Source organism: Miniopterus natalensis, chromosome 8, assembly GCF_054644295.1.
Source record: "Miniopterus natalensis isolate mMinNat1 chromosome 8, mMinNat1.hap1, whole genome shotgun sequence".
NCBI lineage: Eukaryota > Metazoa > Chordata > Mammalia > Chiroptera > Miniopteridae > Miniopterus > Miniopterus natalensis.
Window position 1 is genome coordinate 36,481,419 of NC_142088.1, and position 22,668 is coordinate 36,504,086.

General features: G+C 38.5%; 1 protein-coding gene and 1 pseudogene across 1 annotated transcript in view; one reads left to right on the top strand and one right to left on the bottom strand.

The window, feature by feature from the left end:
- Positions 1 to 22,668, top strand: part of TTN (titin) — a 269,865-nt gene that overhangs the window by 53,473 nt on the left and 193,724 nt on the right. The window contains exons 46-56 of the mRNA XM_087819741.1: positions 12,512 to 15,112; positions 15,893 to 16,171; positions 18,276 to 18,839; positions 19,372 to 19,653; positions 19,754 to 20,032; positions 20,474 to 20,752; positions 20,851 to 21,129; positions 21,247 to 21,534; positions 21,634 to 21,912; positions 22,005 to 22,286; positions 22,382 to 22,660. Of these exons, the coding sequence (XP_087675867.1) occupies positions 12,512 to 15,112; positions 15,893 to 16,171; positions 18,276 to 18,839; positions 19,372 to 19,653; positions 19,754 to 20,032; positions 20,474 to 20,752; positions 20,851 to 21,129; positions 21,247 to 21,534; positions 21,634 to 21,912; positions 22,005 to 22,286; positions 22,382 to 22,660 (5,691 nt within the window). The remainder of the gene's footprint in view (positions 1 to 12,511; positions 15,113 to 15,892; positions 16,172 to 18,275; positions 18,840 to 19,371; positions 19,654 to 19,753; positions 20,033 to 20,473; positions 20,753 to 20,850; positions 21,130 to 21,246; positions 21,535 to 21,633; positions 21,913 to 22,004; positions 22,287 to 22,381; positions 22,661 to 22,668) is intronic.
- Positions 11,170 to 11,579, bottom strand: LOC107544861 (cysteine and glycine-rich protein 2 pseudogene; annotated as a pseudogene).

Below are 22,668 nucleotides of genomic sequence, written 5' to 3' on the forward strand. Positions count from 1 at the left end.
AATTAAATTGAACAGTAAACAATAACCTAGCTGTCATCCTCAGAATGCAATGTCATGAATGAATTATGATTGAGATGCTCCTTGATTTAGGGTGTGTGAAAATGTTACATTCCCATTCTCATTCACATTTCATGCTCATACATCATCTTAACATTGATATGTCTCTTACACTGGCTTGCAGATAGCTGCCTCATGTGATCCTTATTGCCTGCTTTTCGTTGTATAACGTTGTGACTCTACGGCTGTATTAGTTCGAATAAACGCCTTCTCATTTTATTTTAGCTACTTATGGTTATAGTTCTTGTATATATTTTTAAAATAGTTAATTCTCCAAACTATAATAATTTAATCTACAATCAAAAGGATCAGAAAGGGCGTTTATTCCACTCTCTGCAAGTCAGGTAAGATTTTCCTCTTAGCCATCAAAGGAACAAAGTTTTCCTGCTCTCAAAACAAATACGCACAGGAACATGTTATTTTTAAATGCATTTTTGCTTGTTCAAGAAGAAATTTCAACAGTTTGAAGAAAAGACCAGACAAGGAACGATTCTCGTGTCAGAATCTTTTAAACAGAGCGTGGTGTTGCGTTTATTCGAACAAATATGGTGAGTGACTTTTTCTATGGATTTGTGAGAATCTGTAGCATGCACTTTATTTCATTTCCTATTTTGCAATTTCATTTATTTTCAACTTTTTCAAATACTGTGGAAAATAGTAAAATGCTTTATAATTTCATTTTTTTTTCAGAAGTATTCTCCGGGGAAGAATCTGAACATTCAGAAAGAGATACACGTGATGCCTTTTCAGATTCTGAAGACATAGACCACAGCTCCATGGCTGCTAAGAGATATGCAAATAGAATATTATCTACAAGCTCCTGGCCTGAATATTTCAGGCCTTCTTTTACCCAAAAACTCATGTTTAAGTACGTTGTAGAGGGCGAACCTGTTGTTTTTACGTGTAGATTAATTGGCTGTCCAACTCCAGAAATGACTTGGTTTCATAACAATCGGCCAATCCCTACAGGTCTCCGACGGGTTATAAAAACTGAGAGTAATTTACATGATCACTCTTCCAGCTTAGAGATTAAAAGGGTCCAAGACAGAGATTCTGGAAGTTACAGATTGTTAGCGGTTAATAGTGAAGGGTATGCTGAATCAACTGCATCACTGCTTGTTATCCAGAAAGGGCAAGATGAGAAGTATTTAGAATTTCTGAAAAGGGCAGAACAGGCACATGGAAATGTGGGGAGTTTAGCTGAAAGGAGAGAGGACAGGATGAAAGTTGACCTGAGGTTTACTGGCTCTCCCTTTAACAAAAAACAAGATGAGGAACAGAAGGGGATGATGCGAACTATACACTTTGAGACAGTAGGTCCTGGCAAGAAAACAGATTTTGTGTATGATGAAGAATATTTAGAAAGTAAATCTGATGTCCGAGAATGGCTTCATGTAGGTGAAAATTTCCTGGACGAGGAGACCAAAGTGAAGTTGCGACGTTTACGGGAGGCTAGAAAGATGTTACTGGAGAAAAAGAAGTTCTCTCTTTTAGACATGTCACCTGAACTAAGCTCAAGAACTTTGAGAAGTGAAGCTAGTGATAGAGATACTCTGTTCTCTAGAGAGGAAATGAGAAACAGATCTGTATTTGATCTAGCTGAAAATAGGGATAAGGTAGAATATTCCGCTGAATATTCTAATCAAATGGATCAAAATATAGAATCTGGAGAATCTCCCACAAGTTTTCCAACTACTGTTGATGAAGAAATTCTCCAGACTGAAATAAGAATGAGCCAAGAGGCATTTCTAAGAGATAGTCTCCCAAAAGACCACTTATATGGCAGAAGTCTAATAAGTGAGAATGCCCAAGCCAAAGGACAGGTGGAAGAAATTATGACCAAAACTGAAATTGGAGAATCATTTAAATGTATCACTGATACATTTAAGAACAAGGAAATATATGAGACTTCTGAAGAGTTGTCTCAAGTTTTTATACCACATACGAGTGAATCTTTTGGTACACTTACAAATATTAAAGAAAAGGAAGAAATAGATAGTAAAAGAATAAGAAAGGATGATTTGAGAGCATTACAACACTCCACTTTAGCAAGAGTTGATGAATTCAAAACTGAACAGGAAGAAAAAACCACAAGATTTTCTGAAAATCCTTTTCAAAAACATCTGCAACGTTGCCCACCTTCATTTCTTCAAGAAATTGAATCTCAAGAGGTTTATGAAGGTGATAGTTGTAAATTTGTGTGTCATTTTCAAGGATATCCTCAACCCATAGTGACGTGGTATAACAATGATACACCAATTCCACGTAATCAAGGCTTTGTCACTCATACCTTAGAAAACTATTCAACATTAACTTTTTCTTCTGTTCTTCCTCAAAATGAAGGTTCTATTACCTGCGTGCTGTTTAACCAGTATGGAACAGTAAAGACATCTGGTATACTAAAAGTGAAAGCAAAACAAAAGCATGGTGTCAAAGCACATAAAATACCAATACTGCACGACTACACCACCGAGGAAGAAGAGTTGGCGTTGGTGTTTGACCAAGCAGAAGACATTCATCCGTCTTTGAGACAAGAGGGCCAAACAAATCTCCATATGTTACAAGCTTCCCCACCAGTTCCTCATTCTGCAGACATCGAATTGCTTTCCTTTCCTGTAGAAATTCAGATAACAGCGGCAACTCCTACCCCAGAACAGGATAAAGAGCCAAGAGAATTGTTTCAATTTGAAGAGTTGGAACCTAAAGCAACACCTCGAGATAAGGCTACTCAGTCACCAAAACACAAATTTATATTTTCACCTGATATTACAAATGAGCCACCAAAAATGTTACAAGAAATGCCAAGGCATGCCAGCTGTAGAGAAGGGGATTTCATAGTACTTGAATGTTTACTATCTGGTGAACCTAAGCCAGTGGTAACATGGTTTCAAAATGGAGTCCTTTTAAAGCAGGACCAAAAGTTCCAGTTTGAAGAGTTTGAGTGTAGCTACAGGTTATATATTCATGATGTTGATTTTCAAGATTCTGGAAAATATAAATGTGTTGCTGAAAACAGTTCAGGAATAGTTGAGAGTGTTTCAGATCTAATAGTGGAACCCATCACTCACTGGGAATATAGTCAACTAGAAAGTATTGGTGGAGTTTATGAAAAATATTCCAAAGGTCAACAAATTCAGGAAGAACCTGTAAGGGCACATTTGTTTGATTATCCAGATGCTCCTTTTACTTCCCAATCTTATGAAAAAGCATATTCTGTAAAGGAGTATTTTCAAAACCTTGAGACAACTGAGCAGATAGACCAGAAAGTTTATGTTCATTGCACATCTTCTAGAGAAAAGCTCCCCAGATTTGTGCAGGTTGCTTCTAGGTCCATAAAAACCAATAGGCCTATCAGGGCTGAGCTCGTACAATGGCAGGATGAATGGAAAGAGGAACGTGTAAGTGAAAAATCAAAGCTGCACCAAGCAGAGGGTGCTGTTTATCCATTTTTTGATGATTTCAGTGAAGTCAAAACTAGGAAAGAGGTAAGGCATGATTTTGGAAAACGTGGTGAACCAGAAAGGGTACCCATGCAAGAATATGCCCAAAGTGAACATTTCTCACATATCCACTCAAAGAAAACTTCTGATAGTTACGATGCAAAAGACTCATCTACCATTGTATATGAAGAACCCCTTGGTGAAGAGAGATATTACCCACGAAGAAAGGTGAAGCATAGAATCATTGCATTTGAAAAATTACAGCATGTAGAAAAAGGAGTTCTGGAGAAAAGACCTACCAAGAAATCATTTGTTAACCCTCCACCAAAGAAGCCTGATGACATGGACTTTGCATTAAATCAAAGTGAATTAAAATCAAGTGACCTAAAGGCAAATATGCACCAGGCAGAGAAAATGTCTCCCAACACTGAACCAGATTCATCTAACATCATAATGAATTTAAAGCTGCTTTCTTCTCAAACTCATGAGGAATTTCAAGTACAAGAGAGGGAGCAACAGAAAGAAATAGGTCTTATAGAGCAGCCTGCAGTTTCTGAAAGGGCTGAACATGAAACATCTATTACATTTGACCTAAAGCAGTTTCATTCTCAAATAGAAAATCCAGATTTAAAATTCCAAGACTTAGATAGTGGTCAACCAGAAGAAGCTTATTTTAAAATCCAACATCCTGCTTCTGAAACAACTGATGCTGAGAACATTGTATTCGATTTAAAACAAATGTATTCTCATATAGGAGATCCAGCTAAGGAGATCCAAGAAACTAGGCCTCAGTGGGAAACACCTTATAAAGAAGAAATTCCTAGCCCTGAAATATTACAACTTGATATGCAGAATATGTCTAGAAAAGTGCAAAATAACATATTTACCAATCAAGAAATTTCTTCCAGTCAGGATAGAATGGAGAAAAGTTGTATTGATGAAAAGACCTTTTATTTGGGAAAAGAACTCCAACAGGGAGAGGAACAAAATTTAGAAATTTTAAACATGGATGGGTCTCTTAAATTTTTTTCTGAAGAAATCCATGGCCAATCAGGTGCCCTACTTCAGACCTCATCTGAAAATGTAGGAGAAACTGATATTTCTGAGAAAATACGTTCTTTAGAAAATGGAGATCAAAGTTTCATTTCACTTTTGAAGAAAGCAGCAAGTGAGGAAGAGCTTTCAGGGATTTGTGAAATGAAGGAAGAACACACTTTGGAACAAGAGTTGGCCTCATTTCAAAAGCAGGATGGAGGGACACAGGACTATGCCACCGGAATGTTGGGAGACCTCAAGGGTGGTGATCAGGAAGCAGACACACTCCACAGAAAGCTTTCCCTGAGCCAGTGCTTCCCATTCTTGATGACTGAGGAAAAACAGAAACCAAATGAACAGACAAGTGAGAAAAATGATGTCTCTGAAGAAGAAAAATTTTATGAAGTTCAAGTTCAAAATGAAACTTCTTTCTTCACCACTGAAGAAGAAAAGATAGAAACTTGTTTTTCTGAAAATCTTCCTAAATTGGACAAGACACATGCAATGGAAGTAAAGGACTCCGAGTCCTCCCTAACACAATATTTACTTGCTGCTGGAAAACATGAAGTTCCTGAAACTAAAGACACCAAAGACAAGGCAAAACTTGCCCAGAGTGAATCAACCACATCCATGGAGGTTGAAGAAGTAACTTTCAACACTGTGTATGAATATTATAACCAACAACAGGAATCACTAGGCCGCCCATATTCTCCTGAGTCTGATATTTCAATTGATGTGGGAAGCATAAGCAGTGAAGAAATCTCTGAGTTAGATCAGTTTTATACCCCACCATCCTCTGTTGAACATTTTGAAACTCCGAAGTCTCCTGATTTTTATTTTACTGCATTTGATACAACTAAACAATCCTCAACAAACTTAGGAGGTGAGACTGTACAAAGAACCACACCTTTAGAGGAAGTTGCTGAAAGATACTCAACACCCTTGGAAGGCGACATAGCAGAAAGATATTCCACGCCCGAAGAGGAGACTGTAGAGAGATATTCCACACCCCCAGGGGAGTCTCTAGAGAGATATTCCACACCCCCAGGGGAGACTCTAGAGAGATATTCCACACCCCCAGGGGAATCTCTAGAGAGATATTCCACACCCCCAGGGGAGACTCTAGAGAGATATTCTACACCTTCAGGGGAGTCTCTAGAGAGATATTCCACACCCCCAGGGGAGACTTTAGAAAGATATTCTACACCTTTAGGAGAAACAGTTGAAAGATATTATATTCCTACTGGAGGACCAAACCCTACGGAAAACTTTAAAAAGTACCCAGCAAAAATGGAAAGGGAGGACAGTACGCCAAATGAGCATTTCCACACGCCTACGGGAGAGAAGAGTTCAGCCTATGAAGTATGGCGCTCTGATTCATTTGGCACACCCAATGAAGCCATTGAACCCAAAGACAATGAAATGCCTCCATCTTTTATTGAACCTCTGACCAAAAGGAAGATATATGAAAATACGACATTAGGCTTCATTGTTGAAGTTGAGGGCATTCCAGTTCCTGGTGTGAAATGGTATAGAAATAAATCTTTGCTAGATCCAGATGAAAGAGTCAAGATAGAAAGGGTGGGTAATGTGTGTTCTTTGGTAATTTCTAACATTCAGAAAGGAGAGGGGGGAGAGTACATGTGTCATGCTGTAAACATCATAGGGGAAGCAAAAAGCTTTGCGAATGTAGACATAGTACCCCAACAGGGAAGAGCAGTGGCACTCCCACCTCCAGTCACACATCAGCATGTCATGGAGTTCGATTTGGAAAACAATTCATCATCAAGAACACCTTCTCCTCAAGAGATTGTCTTGGAAGTTGAGTTAAGTGAAAAAGATGTTAAAGAATTTGAGAAGCAAGTGAAAATAGTTACAGTTCCTGAATTTACTCCTGATCATAAAAGCATGATTGTGAGCCTAGATGTTCTTCCACTGAATTTAGCAGATCCAACTATGGCTTCAAGAGGGGAAGAAGACAAAGATTTAAAAATTGACTTAGAAGTATTTGAAATGCCTCCTCGTTTTATAACGCCTATTTGTGATTTTAAAGTTCCAGAAAGTTCAGACGCTATGTTCAAATGTTCAGTCATAGGCGTCCCTCGTCCCGAAGTTAAATGGTATAAAGAATATATGTGTATTGAGTCAGATAATGTTAAATATGTGATTAGTGAGGAGAAGGGAAGTCACACCCTTAAAATTCGAAATGTCTGTCTTTCTGATAGTGCAACGTACAGATGCAGAGCTGTGAACTGTGTAGGAGAGGCTATCTGTAGGGGATTTCTCACCACTGGAGATTCCGAAATATTTCCTGTGATAACAAAGAAAAGCAAAGTGACTTTAAGCAGTTTGAAGGAAGAGTTAGTCTTAAAGAGCAAATATGCAGACAGCTTTTTTGAATTTCAGGTGGTGGAAGGGCCTCCCAGGTTTATCAAAGGAATTTCTGACTGTTATGCCCTGTTAGGCACAGCAGCTTATTTCCAGTGTTTAGTTCGTGGCTCTCCAAGACCCACAGCTTACTGGTACAAAGATGGGAAATTGTTACAAGGAAGAAGGTTCAGTGCTGAGGAAAGAGGCATAGGGTTCCACAACTTATTCATAACAGGCTTAGTAAAAGATGATGAGGGTGAGTACAGGTGTGTAGCTACCAACAGCAGAGGAATGGCGGAGACCTGTGCAGCACTCACCCTAATGTAAAGTTTCTTGCGCAATGTTTTAGTGCCTCAGCAATTATTACAATTGATTTGAGTGCTTTCATATTTTCCAAATTATGTAGGTCTAATAAATTTCCAAATATGTCAACTCTATTTGAATGCATGACATTGAAGACCCCTGGGAAAAATTTTCTCCATGTGGACGTCTCTCATTTGTAATACATGTACATATTCTGTTATCTAAATATCTAAACTGTGGAATCATCACTTGTGTCCATTATACTGTGAAAAATCAAGCACAATTAAATATCTCTATGGCCACCTAATTGTTTGTATTTTTACTTTACCTTCATTTCTCCTCCTCAAAGCGTTTCAGCAGAATGTATTCTCTTTTAGCAGACAAACCATTTATGTAAAGTAAAATATAACATGGAAGACCATGTCAGATGACCACACAGATTAGTAAGGGAAAATCTCTCTGCTCTGAGTATAAGTACTTTTTGAAATTGTAACCCTCTTGCAGCCAAATCCATGCTTATGTATTCAGACTTAGAATAGATAAAACAAAAAACAGAGACCAGCTTTGCTCATTTGGTAACTAACTATATACAGTGGAACCTTGGTTCTTGAACTTAATTAGTCTGGAAGGCTGTTTGAGAAGTGATTTGTTCAAAACCCAAATCATTTTTTTCCCATTAGAAACAATGTAAATTGAATTAATCCGTTCTAGACCCCCAAACAATTCCGTTTTAACCTTTCTTATATACATTTCATCTTAATGTGCTGTTTAATCTATAAACAAACACTTCTTTTCTTAAAGTTATTGAACCACCCCCTACTAGCCTTAAAGGAATCGCTTTCAGCACCCCTTCCAGGGGTGTATTTCAGGAGGTCAATATGCAGCACCTTTGCTTTTTCCTGTATCATTGCCTCTGAAACGCTGTCACTGGCTAACTGCTTTTCGTTTATCTAAACCAACAGTTTTTCTACCTCTTCAATTGCCTGTGATTGTTGTTTTGTGAGCACTTTCACACGGTTGGTTGGTAATATTAGCACTCTTGATGGCCTCTTTATGTTTTAAAATTGTGCTAATCTTCGATTTCTGCCAGCAACAAAAGCATTCTCTCCTTGTTGCCTGAGAGACGGTTTTTGTCACGCTGAGGTATCAGCCCGAAAGGGTTGTCATGTCGAAAACTGAAGTTTTGTTCCACATCTGAGGCATTATTCCGTGAACAACTTGGTTGAGAACCAAATTGTTCGACATGGGAGATGTTTGAGAACGGAAGTTTGACTATAATCTGACATTGCATTCTTGGTATGATTTTGGCTCTTTTAAAAATGTATTAATTATTAATAGCCCTCTTCTTAAGTGTTTTAACTCTTGCTGGTTTTTGAAGGGACCAATGGTGCTACTTATATAGAGTTCATCTGGATGTTTGCAGAATATACAAATACAGATCTTTCCACTTTTGGAAATACTTCATTTTCTCAATTTTTGAGATGGTGGCAAGTGTAAAATGCAACATTAATTTAATATTTGCCCAGGGGAAAAAGAAATGACCATATTACATTTTTACATATGGATTTTAAACTGCAGTAGAATTTCAGAATCTTTAAAATTAGGAAAAAGAAGGTAGAACACTTTTAGAATTGAGACAATATGATAATTTGTATTTGTATATAATAATAAGCTTTCCTGTCATTTTCACTTAATTTTGTTTCAAAAACTAAAAATTAATAAGCATTAAAATTCAAGATTTATGTTTCTAAAGTAACATTTTTTTTGTTTTTCAAAATTAAAATTATAATAAATTCACAAAATCCTTAGCATTGTACCTATGTACCAATGTGAACCTAAATCTCCCATAAGTTGTAATAAATATAGAGAAATTCAGTTTTTTTTTAATCTGAAAGTGAGGGATTGGACCAGAAGTCCTAAGAGATGATCATTCAACTCTATGTGTCGTCCCAGTGGTGACTTTTCTTAGATAATTTAGAATAAATTTTAGTTGTGCAGCAGATGATGAAAGAAACAATAGACTATGGTAATTAATCTTAAATTACTCAGTGCTACCCAATGGCTATATTTTTCCTCTGCACTGAGCAATTTTTAAGTTCCATGATTGTATTAAACATATTAATTTTAATTCTTAAAAATTAAAAATTTAATTTAAATAGAATTTTCAAAAAAACTCATATAACCAATTATGTTTACTATGTTTCTTTCATTGTATTACCTTTTTATTCCCACAATGGGAATACCTTAAAAGCTCTTCCAAATTAAATAAGCAATTGGGAATATGTGCAGAATGCAGAAAGAGCAGTAAGAGTTATACCCTCACCTGCATACTCCCCCCCAAAACATTTGCTTTACTTGTTTCAAGTCATCATAACTCATCAATATAGACACACTCTTGTGGAGCAACCATTTCTCTTTCAACCAGTGAGTATACTATATGTGATAATTGTTATAAATATAATGAAATATATCACATCCTAACTCCCTGAAATAAAACTAATTCTATTATTCTTAAGGATTTATTCTACTTTTAGTCACGTAATTGATGTTTAAATAAATTAGAAATTCAGGTCATGACAAACATGACAAGCACATTTTGCCCAACTGTTATATTATAGAGCATAGATAACAACAATTCAAAACCTGTTTCTTAAAAAATAAATAAATAAATAAATAAATAATAAATAAATAAATGAAAGAAAGAAAGAAAGAAAGAAAGAAAGAAAGAAAGAAAGAAAGAAAGAAAGAAAGAAAAAGAAAAAAAGTTGTAATGCCTTATTGGATTTGCAGGAAGTGCTGAAAAATGTACTTTTATTCACATAAGAAGGAGGGCTTTGTTTTGCTTGTTAGAATTCTGTTAGTCTCCAGCGCGTTACACTTGAGGATATGCAGAATGACAATGACTGAATAAAGCAAAGTAAGCTTTGCTCACACTTGGCTTATTTATTAATTGTTGAAAAAAATTTAATTTTCTGACTCAATGGCACATAACTTAAAAGCCTGAAATATTAATTTCTCTGATGCTGGATAAAGAATTCATTTATTACATAGTCGAAGTTAGACATAATTATTAGCTGCTACCACTACATGTATTTTTAACCACACCTTTCATGTTTCAGCACATTTGAATTTCATTTACTATCTTTCTTATTGTTAATACATGATATTTAGAAGTAAGGGAGACTATTGCAAGCTATTAGTGAGTAGGGTATATGAACTATATTCACATTCATTTCCTTCACAGATATTTTGACAATTCAGATAAAGGGAAAGCTGACATGAGTAATAAATTATAGATTAAATGTAAAGTTAAGTGCTCACCATTGTGTAAAATTAATGATTTTATGGCTACTAATTGGAATAATAAATAACTGAGTATGTATTCTACATGCTATAGATAAGTTTTACCAGTACATTTACAGCTAGTAGACACTAGAGCCCTTTCCTTCCAATGCTTATACACTAGAACAGAAAGGAATTAAGTTATAAGACTATTCCATGCAATGCAAGGAGAGTGAACTAATAGAATAATAAAATTGCTTTTGAGTAAGGCAGTAAAACTACTCTTTATGGGACTGTTCTACATACATAACAGATTTAATGAAAAACCTAATTCCTTGTTATCAAATTACCTGACTTTCATTCTGCCATCGATGATACTGTTTAAAGAGTATTTGTTATTCAATGCTTTGTTTTTCTGTTTAATAAGTTGTATAGGTATTTCTTGCATAATAAAATACAACCAAGGTTTTTTTTCAAGCTGAAGTTTTATTTAAAATGTAAAAGAAATAGTTCTTGAAAATGCTTATGAGTAAACAAAAGGATATAATGCTCTCTACCTAGGAGTCAGCCAGCCTCTCCAAGGATAAGTAATCCACAGTACCGAAGTGTTTAGTGTTAGATTGTCTGTGCATAGATTATGTAGAGATTCTCAGTGTGTGATCTTGCTTCTGGGTTTACACCTTTACTGAGCTTGAACAAGGGCTCCTGCTCCTTGACCATAGCCAAATCCATTGTGCCCAAAGTTCTTTGCATGGCATCCTTTAGAATAGATGTCCCTTTCTTTCTAACTCAGAGTTGTTGATTTCTTCTTATACTTGGCACATTGCAAACAGTTTTTGTGCCAGGGCTCTCCAGTCCCAATGATCTTTTCAGCAGCATTAACAAAATTCTCATCCGATATATTTCTCAGCATCTCTGTATTTCTGAGCAAATTTACAAGTGGATGGATTTGTTGCACACTGTGAGACTGAAAATTCACAGGCTTGATAGTCTGTCGCCCAGTCCGTGTTGAGCTTGCCAGCACCCTGGCCTTAACAAAGCCTTTGGGCCCATACTTCTTTCCATAGCAGGATTTGCAGTAGACCTCTTCATCATGAATTGTCACTGTTGTGCTATCTAAAGATATCCTGCAAACCTCGCATAGAAAGCAGCAACGGTGGAAGCTTCTCACTCTACTCTGCACCTCTTCCACATGCTTTGCAGTCCTCCCTCAGCCCCTACACTTGTTCCCACCTCCCCAAAGGGCCGTTTGGGTGGGAAGCAAGACCACACACACAGGGCAGAGGTAAGGAGACCAGTGGAGGGAGCACACTCGAGTCAAGTTTTTAATGTTGGAGTGTTTTTTTTCTCATTTCTGGTTCTACCATTTTCTTGACTAACTTGAGTTAACATGAGTCTTATTATCAAAGCTTTGTTGGAGTACTGTGGCAGTTTACACAGGCAAAAGATGGTTTGCATTTCTAATAACTGTAAACAGTAGTTTGCTCAAAAATTCAGATTAAACATTCCCTGTAGCCCCCTGTTTTTAATAATGGCTTCAGTTTATAGGAGTAACTAGAGCATAGATAACTTATTTTGGAAGTAATTAGTCTTCAGTTTTATAATGAGGATATTTTTAAACTCAAGAAAATTTTATATATAAATAATAATTCTGGATCTTTTAAGAAATAGATTTAAATAACCCTGGATTCTTTTATTATAAATATTTAGCCAGCAATTTTTCAAATTTTAGAATTGGGATTATGTTACAAAGAAATAGTCTTAAGAACATATTTAAAATTTATAAACTCTAACACAAATGAAGTAGATTGAAATTAGTGTACTACTTATAATCATGTAGTGTGATATAATAAACTAAGGCTAAATGTTTGGAAATGTGCTTTGTGATAAGTTAATCTCAGGATAATCTAATGATTCCAGGAATAAGGCAGAAGAAGACCATCAATTGGTACATAATTCCTTGACCTTTATTTTTTTGTTAAATAAAATTGATGGTAAAATAATAATCATTTTTCCCCATACAGAGTTTTCTAGTTGTCTTCTGTCTGCTGAGGAAGAAGGAATGCACACCTATAGCTCTGACCTTCTGTTATCTAAAACAAACGAAACACTTGAACTTTTGTCTGAACCTCCAGTTCATTCAACTAAATTCGATTCTGAAAAGAAAGGCAGCATCCCAGTTTTTATCAAAGAAGTGTCCAATGCTGAAATAGGTGTAGGGGATGTGGCTAAACTGTCTGTTACTGTCGTTGGCATCCCCAAGCCTAAAATTCAGTGGTTCTTTAATGGAGTAAGGTTAACACCTTCTGCTGACTACAAATTTGTTTTTGATGATAATCATCATAGCTTGATCATCCTGTTCACAAAATTTGAAGATGAGGGAGAGTATACGTGTATTGCCAGTAATGAATTTGGACAGGCAATATGTAGTGCTTATCTAAAAATAAATTCCAAAGGAGAGGGGCACACTGAGACTGAGCCAGAGTCAGCAGTGGAGAAATCTCTGGAAAAGCTTGACGGTCCTTGTCCTCCTTACTTCCTTAAGGAGTTAAAGCCAACCCGCTGTGCTCAGGGGCTCCCTGCCATCTTTGAGTACAAGGTGCTTGGAGAGCCTGCACCCACTGTTTTGTGGTTCAAGGACAATACTCAGCTTTGTACCAATGTGTATTACACTATCATTCATAATCCTGATGGTTCCGGGACATTCATTGTCAATGACCCTCAGAGGGAAGATAGTGGCCTCTATGTCTGTAAAGCAGAGAACGTGTGGGGTGAGTCCACCTGTGCTGCAGAGCTGCAGGTGCTTCTGGAAGACACAGACATGACCGATGCACCCTGCAAAACAGAGTCCACCCCAGAAGCTCCTCAAGATTTTCCACAGAAGTCGTTGAAGGACCCTGCAGTTAAAGCATTTCACTCAGAGCCACAAATTGCAGCTGAGCAGGATACACCGATGCCTGAAAGCACCAGGCAACCACTTCCCGTCAATGGCACTCTTCGTCTTCAGCCTACCAAAGAACCACCTCCCAGGTCACGTTTGCAGATTGTCCAGCCCCAGGAAACCCTCCCCAAAGAAGATACTCTAACGCTGCAAGAGCCCGCATCACAGGTGGTTCTATCAGACACTGAAAAGATAACCCCAAGCGCCATTTCTATAGAAGAAATTAGTTCATTACTGGCCGAGCCTCTGAAAACATTATTAACTGAACCTGAAGGGAAGGATTCACAGTCTTTTACAGAAGAACCTCCAGAAAAGACAGTATCCACAGTGCACAAAGAGCAAGTAGGGAGTCTTCAAAAGCAAGAGGCACAAAGTGCTGTCATCCTGAGCCAGAGCTTAGCTGAGGGACACGTGGAAAGTTTCGAGGGTCCTGACATTGTGGTCTCTGAGGTCAACTGTGAGCCCCAGGTCCCTTCAGAACACACGTGCACAGAAGAAGGTGCAATTTTGATGGAAAGTGCGGATCAACTGGAAAGTACAGCTCATGATTTCGTGGCCAGGACTGAGGAGAGCAAGTCCTTAAGTTTTCCACTAGTGTGTGAGGAAAAGCAGGTACTGCTCAAGGAAGAGCATTGTGACAGCTTGACAATGACCCCTAACCAAATGATTGAGTATAAGAAAGAGCCGGTGGCAATAAAGGGCGTGCAGGAAGTGCAGGGACGTGACGTTCTCTCTAAGGAAAATTTGCTTTCTGGAATGCCAGAGGAGCAAAGATTAAACCTGAAAACTCAGATCCGCAGGGCTTTGCAAGCAGCGGTGGCCAGTGAGCAAATGAGTCTTTTCTCTGAGTGGTTGAGAAACATTGAAAAGGTGGAGGTCAAGGCCATAAACTTCACCCAAGAGCCCAAGCGCATTATGTGCACCTACCTCGTTACCACAGTGAAGTCTCTAACAGAAGAATTAACCATCGCTATTGAAGACATTGATCCTCAAATGGCTAACTTGAAAACAGAACTTAAGAATGCTCTGTGCTCTATTATATGTGAGGAAATAAATATCTTAATAGCCGAGGACCCTAGAATTCAGGAAGGAGCCAAAACAGGCTTGCAGGAAGAAATGGATTCTTTTTCAGACTCACAGAAGGTTGAAGCAACCACTGAACCAGAAATTGAATCTAAATATTTCATCTCAACAGAAGAAGTCAGTTATTCTAAAGTGGAAAGTCAGGTCAAAGTTGTGGATGCAACTCTCACTGACAGGGTTCCTACAGCTGCTATAGCTGAAGAAAAACAAGATGAGATGCCAAAACCATCCAAGGAAAAAGACAAGTCCTCTGCAAGTGGTTCGGAGGAGGTTGAGATAGTAGAGATACAGGAAGCTGAGGGTAGCTTAATCAAAGGGGCTGATCCTGTTATACAAACGCCCTTGGTGGACACTACTGCTGAGGAAGGCGACGTTGTTAACCTCACAGCAACCATAACAAATGCAAAGGAGGTGAATTGGTATTTTGAGAGTAAACTGGTGTCTTCAGATGAAAAGTACAAGTGTTTCCAAGATCAAAATACATATACACTAGTAATCAACAAAGTAAACACAGAAGAACATCAAGGAGAGTATACCTGCGAGGCCTTGAATGACCACGGAAAAGCAGCAGCTTCAGCAAAACTCACTGTAGTCAAAAGAGGTTGGATTTTTAGGATTAAGTATATTCAGCTCTAACATTCACTGGGTTGTAATGATTTAGGTTTCATCACTGAATTTTCACTTACCTGTCACTGCCAGAATGTAGTTGATTTAGAGTAAGAGTGAAGTCACAGACATAATCATGGTTATTAATTCTCCTCTTTTCCCCCTACTGCCTTATTGGGTGATGTTATATCTACATCATTATTTGTTTTAAAAATAAGCTATATTTTTATATGTTTCATAATACCAATACATATGCATTTTAGTTTATTTTTATATGAAATTACTTTAATAATGTGATAAGCTGTCAGTGAATGCCTGGCCACTCTAAAATTGCCAGGCTCATCCCAAAATTCAAAATAACCATGATTAATTGTCCATTTAAGTTCCTTGTTTCTCTTTCTTTTTTGCTGTTGTTTCACATCACTTTATATAGTAGGTCATGTTTTTTTCACATTATTCTCAGTGTTTCTAGTCAGCATGGTATATTTAAAGAATATATCATGTTGTTATGCATGTAAGCCAGTAGCATCACATTTTAATATTCTTTTTCACAATTCACTGCTAAGTAATGATTGAGTATGTTGGAATCTGCTTATTGTCTTCTTCTGCCTTCAACGATCTTTCTCATTTTCCAGTCACTTGTCTTAAACTGCTGCAATCCATCTCACCAGTTTCAATTGTTTTACTTCATTAACAGAAACAAAAGTTCTAAGGAAAGAAAAATGCACTGTGTCTGATCAATGGGCATACTAATGGACTCTGCTTCCCTTTGCAGCCGCCCCGGTGATCAAGAGGAGAATCGAGCCCCTTGAAGTAGCTCTGGGCCACCTCGCCAAGTTCACCTGTGAGATCCAAAGTGCCCCCAATGTCCGATTCCAGTGGTTTAAAGCTGGCCGAGAAATTTATGAGAGTGACAAGTGTTCCATCCGATCTTCAAATTATGTCTCCAGCCTGGAAATCCTCAGAACCCAGGTTGTTGACTGCGGCGAGTACACCTGCAAAGCGTCCAATGAGTATGGCAGTGTCAGCTGTACAGCCACACTCACTGTGACAGGTAAATGCTGAATATTAAATCACATGTCGTCATCATTTCATATTGTTGCCTAATTTGCTTTTCATCCAGGTGCAGGAAGTGCATGTTCTACCAACTGGAGAGACCAATAACCAAGATGGTAACATGGTAACGTGGTGGCTAGGTGCTGCCAAACCTGTGCGGGACAAGGAATCATTCTTTAGTCATGTTTCTAACAATAGCTAAAGGAAAATAAAATAATTTATTATTTCAAGAAAAATGTTAAGGAATCAAATGAGCTGTGGCTCCTGAAAATTTGTTTTGAGAGGTTTTGGTTTTCTGTTTTGTGCTCTCTCTTTTTTTAATGACTAATTTGGGGGATAAATCTTGGGTAACTACAAATGGCTCAGCCCTTAATATAAAAATTTCAGGACCACCAAAATTTTTGGCACCACTAAAAAATATATGAAATCCCAATGTATATAATAATTTGGTTAACCAACCAAGAACAAAATTACAAACTGAGAAAAGCCAGAGCACAAAACTAAAGTTAAGTGAATTCTAATGTGAGATAGGGAGCTAGCACAGGACTATAAACTAGGACTCTCACCCTAGGCTTTATCCCTAATTTAAAAATAAGAGCAATTACACAAATATTCTGTTCCCAGTGTCTTAATTGATGCACAGGATAACTTTGGAGTACTTAACACTCATCAAGTGTTTGAATTCTCTCATTAGAAAAAATTCTTTCCTGCTCTCTCTTTCTCTCTCCCCTTTCCTCTCAAGTGAAAATATGAACTATGGTTTAGGGTCATGTTGTTGAGAAAAGCCATATACTAATGTCAGGGTGGGACTGTTCCTTGCTCTTCTTTTTCAATGAGAACATGAAGGGGGAAGGCAAATGCAGCATATCTGTTGGATTTGAAAAAGTAAGATTTCCCTGTAGCTTCCTTTCTTCTACAATTTCTTTACATATCAGAAAATCTGAAACTCAGGCCCACGGTGACCCAACCACTGGTTTTCACTTTGCGATCAAAGAGTTTCCATGCGATCACATACTTGGTTTTAATCTTAATGACACTTTTGGGAATTTCTTTACCCAAATTAGGCCAATTCAGTAATGGGACTCATACTCAAGCTTCAAATATGAGGAAAGGGAAGGAGGAGGGTGTTTTTAAGTATTGGAAAGAGAGGTTCCTAAGGGCTTGTCTCAAAATGCAGACTGGAAATGGGAAATTACTGCTATAAATATTTTTACAAGTTTGAAATGACTTAGGGGTTGCTTTCAAAGTTGAGCCATTTAAGGATCTGTGGGTGGTTGACATGAGGGCTGGAGAGACTTTACAAAACTACTCAAACTTGTTACCACTGTATCTTGAGTCTTCAGAAAAGTCAAGTACATTTTTACTCTTCTTTATACAGTCTTCTAATTTGCCCTAATTAAAAGGTATCAGCTGAATTGCTTATCAAATAATTCAAACAATTAATCAGCTCCTAAAATGGACACATCTTTAGCAATAGTAAGTTAATGTTGCTAAATAAAGGAACCCTTGTTCTTTCCTTTGATAGAGACATTTAAAATGCTGTCTTGCTCCTCTGTATAGAACACTTTCACTTCGTTTCTTTGACAAATCTTTTTATCTTATTAATAGATTACCTTATTTTATTTTTAAATTTATCTTTATTGTTGAAAGTATTACTGATGTCCCCCCTTCCGCCATTGACCCCTTCCATCCCAGGCCTTCACTGCACTATTGTCTGTGTTCATGGACTGTGCATACATATATCCATATATGTTCTTTGGTTTATCTCTTCCCTGCTCCCCTCTCTCTGAGATTCGTCAGTCTGTTCCATGCTTCTATGTCTCCGGATCTATTTTGTTCGTCAGTTTATTTTGTTCATTAGATTCCACATATAAGTGAGATCATGTGATACCTGTCTCTCTCTGACTGGCTTATTTCATTTAGCGTAACACTCTCCAGGTCCCTCCATTGCTGTCTCAAAGGGTATACCTTATTTTTAATAATGTCTCATGTCTATCTAAAGATATAACTCATCTTTTTTTTTTTTTTAACTTGGAATGTATAATTACAGCAAGAGCTTTGGTGGGTTCAAAATATAATGCTGAAAACAATTTGTTTTGCAGAGGCATATCCACCAACCTTTTTCTCCAGACCTAAGTCCGTTACAACTTTTGTGGGTAAGACAGCCAAGTTCCTCTGCACAGTGACAGGGACTCCCGTGATTGAAACCATTTGGCAGAAAGATGGTGCTGCTCTGTCACCTTCCCCTAACCGCAAGATTTCAGATGCAGAAAACAAACACAGTTTAGAACTCTCAAATCTTACAATTCAAGATAGAGGAGTTTACTCTTGTATGGCTTCTAACAAGTTTGGAGCTGACATCTGCCAAGCTGAGTTGATCATAATTGACAAACCACATATCATTAAAGAATTAGAGCCTGTGCAATCAGCTATCAATAAGAAGATCCACCTTGAATGCCAAGTAGATGAAGACAGAAAAGTCACAGTGACATGGAATAAAGATGGGCAAAAACTCCCAGCTGGCAAAGATTATAAGATCTATTTTGAAGATAAAATAGCATCCCTTGAGATTCCTCTTGCCAAACTAAAAGATTCAGGAACCTATGTCTGCACAGCTTCAAACGAGGCTGGAAGCAGCTCTTCTTCAGCAACAGTAACTATCAGAGGTAAGAAATGTGTGAATATAATTTTTCACCTCCTTCTCTGAAAGGATGAAAAATTGCTGACAAACAATGCAGTCAGTACATTTTGTTACTGACATTTCATCCAAGCAAATCTTTTGCTTTGGGGAAATCCTGCCATTGTTTGATTTTATGTTTTCAATCTTCTTCAGAATTCACTTACTTATGTTCTTTTAAAACTACCTGCCATTGACAACTCTTGCTTAAAATTTAAGAACTTCAAGTGTCTAGGAAATCCTTAACTAATCTTTTGTGAAACTGCTCTTTGTGTAAGTAGAGTTTGCTTGTTTGGGGTTTTGTTTGTTTGTTTGTTTGTTTGTTTTTTAATCGAGAGACTGGGAAAGTGTGTTAGAATCATGGAAACATGGAAAGCTCTTGTAAGCACCACAATCTTTTCAGGAATTCCATGCAGATATTTCATGTGTGCTGTGTGTGCTTTGTTGTTGTGTGTGTCTACTTACCTTTCGTGGAGCTTATGCTTCAGACATCGTTTCCTTTCCCTGTTAACCTCACGCAGAGCCACCATCCTTTGTGAAGAAGGTGGATCCCTCCTATTTAATGCTCCCGGGTGAATCAGCGCGCCTCCACTGCAAGCTGAAAGGCTCACCTGGGATCCAGGTTACTTGGTTTAAAAATAACAAAGAACTTAATGAGAGTAGCACAGTCCGAATGTCTTTTGCCCATTCCGAGGCCATACTTGATATTACCGATGTAAAAGTGGAAGACAGCGGGACTTACTCCTGCGAAGCAGTGAATGACGTGGGCAGTGATAGCTGCAGTGCTGAAATAGTGATCAAAGGTTTGTCTCCTCGGTTACAGCCCCTTACTTGTCTGAGAAGAGATTTTCTTTGTAATTGCTCGTAACACATGACTTATACAATGCTTTCATGCTTTTTTAGAACCTCCTTCTTTCATCAAAACTCTAGAGCCGGCAGATATAGTGAGAGGAACAAATGCCCTCCTTCAGTGTGAAATCTCAGGCACGGGACCGTTCGAGATTAGCTGGTTCAAAGATAAGAAGCAGATTCGAAGTAGTAAAAAATACAGGTTGTTCTCTCAGAAGTCTCTTGTGTCTCTGGAGATCTTTTCTTTTAATAGCGCGGACGTTGGTGAATATGAATGTGTGGTCGCTAATGAAGTCGGGAAGTGTGGCTGCAGTGCCACACACTTACTGAAAGGTCAGTGTTTGAAACACGGATACGTCTTTAACAAACTGTCAGAATAGCTTTCTTACCCGTGGAAGGAAACCTGGTGCGTTCCTGTCTTCTCCTAACCTTTCAAAATATATTTTGCCTTTGGTTTGACCTGGGACCTTGGGGACAAAGTCAGGGACCTTCATCCAGTGTTAATCTGAGATGGGTGTAAATATTTAATCTTTGATAACAAAAGTGAATTACATGAAAGGCTGTTTTGTCAGCTGATAACCATGTATCTTCCATGCTTCTTTCTCTTGGGTAGAATTGTAATTCTTCTTAAATTTTATTTCTTCTAATTAGCCAACACTATGGGATAGCAGTATTGGACAAGATCAGTGTCATCTAGATAAAACACTTAACTCTATTCAGTGTGGAAAGTGTTTGGGAATTGATGCATTTTGTGTGCTCTCTTTCTTTGACTAGAACCACCAACCTTTGTAAAGAAAGTAGATGATTTTACTGCACTAGCAGGACAAACTGTTACCTTACAAGCTGCTGTGAGAGGGTCAGAACCCATTTCTGTCACATGGATGAAAGGACAAGAGATCATTAAAGAAGATGGAAAAATCAAAATGAGCTTTTCCAAAGGGGTCGCGGTCTTGATAATCCCCGATGTTCAGATTAATCTGGGGGGCAAGTACACATGCCTGGCTGAGAATGAGGCAGGGAGCCAAACGTCTGCCGGCGAATTAATAGTTAAAGGTTGGTGTAGGAACATTTTAACTTTGAATCAGTATTTCCACCTAAAGATGAAACCCTAATACACATCTTGGGATTCTAACTATTTAATACCCTTGTAGAACCTGCCAAAATTGTTGAGCGAGCAGAACTGATCCAGGTGACAGCAGGAGACCCAGCCACGCTGGAATACACAGTCACAGGCACCCCAGAACTCAAGCCCAAATGGTACAAAGACGGGAGACCTTTGGTTGCCAGTAAAAAGTATCGGATAAGTTTTAAAAACAGTGTTGCCCAACTCAAATTTTACTCAGCTGAGCTGCAGGATAGTGGCCAATACACCTTTGAAATTTCCAACGAAGTGGGCAGCAGCTCCTGCGAGACAACTTTCACTGTCCTAGGTCAGTATCTGTAGAAATCCGTGCTCCATTTTCCTTTGAAAACCAACAAACAACCAAAAGTCAAACCATGAGCACCTTCCCATACTGACCTTTCTGTCCTTCTTGTGCCATGAACAGATCGAGACATTGCTCCATTTTTTACCAAACCCCTACGCAACATGGATAGTGTCGTTAGCGGGACCTGCAGGCTGGACTGCAAAATCGCGGGCTCCCTCCCAATGAGGGTGTCCTGGTTTAAGGACAGTAAAGAAATAGCTGCTTCTGACAGATACAGAATAGCATTTGTGGAAGGCACAGCCTCTTTGGAGATAAGCAGAGTAGACATGAATGACGCAGGGAACTTCACCTGTCGAGCCACAAACTCCGTGGAAAGCAAGGACAGCAGCGGAGCCCTGATCGTGCAAGGTTGGACGGAGACTTCGCATTTCATGTTTAAATTAAGACTTCTTCCCTTAGGTTGCGCCTCTTAACTCTTTGAAATTCTTTCTTATACCCCTTCTTTAGAACCACCCAGTTTTGTAACTAAACCCGCATCCAAAGATGTTCTGCCCGGCTCGGCAGTCTGCCTGAAGAGCACCTTTCAAGGGTCCGTTCCTCTCACAATCAGATGGTTTAAGGGTGACACAGAGCTGGTTTCCGGTGGAAGCTGCTATATCACCAAAGAAGCTTTAGAAAGTTCCCTGGAACTCTATTCAGTAAAAACCTCCGATTCAGGCACATATACCTGTAAAGTCAGCAACGTCGCCGGAGGCGTGGAGTGCAGTGCAAACTTGTTTGTAAAAGGTCTGCAGTGCTTTCTGGACATCTCTGTGCTACCATTGTTATAAGCTGTTTCCTTTCTCTCACGTTTCTTAATAATATCTTTCCTTCCATAGAACCTGCCACATTTGTTGAAAAGTTAGAGCCATCACAGCTCTTAAAGAAAGGAGATGCCACCCAGCTAGTCTGCAAAGTCACTGGTACTCCTCCAATTAAAATAAGGTGGTTTGTAAACGATAGAGAAATTAAGGAGAGCAGCAAACACAAAATGTCTTTTGTGGAGTCCACTGCGGTTCTAAAACTTACAGATGTTGCCGTCGAAGACAGTGGTGAATACATGTGTGAGGCTCAGAACGAGGCTGGCAGTGACCACTGTGGTAGCATTTTAATAGTCAAAGGTTTGTGTTCACGCCACCTCTTGCGTTGCCAAAATTATGGTCCATAGCACAGATTCCTCCCCCATTAACTCAAAATAATTCCTTTCGTACTATAGAGTCACCTTACTTTACAAAAGAATTTAAGCCGGTTGAAGTGTTGAAGGAGTATGACGTCATGTTGCTGGCCGAGGTTGCAGGCACGCCTCCCTTTGAGATCACTTGGTTCAAAGACAACACAACGCTGCGAAGTGGTAGGAAGTATAAAACCTTTATTCAGGATCGGCTGGTTAGCCTGCAGATCCTCAAGTTTGCAGCTGCCGATGCTGGCGAATACCAGTGTCGGGCGAGCAACGATGTGGGCAGCGGGACCTGCAGTGCCAGGGTGACGCTCAGAGGTTAGTGT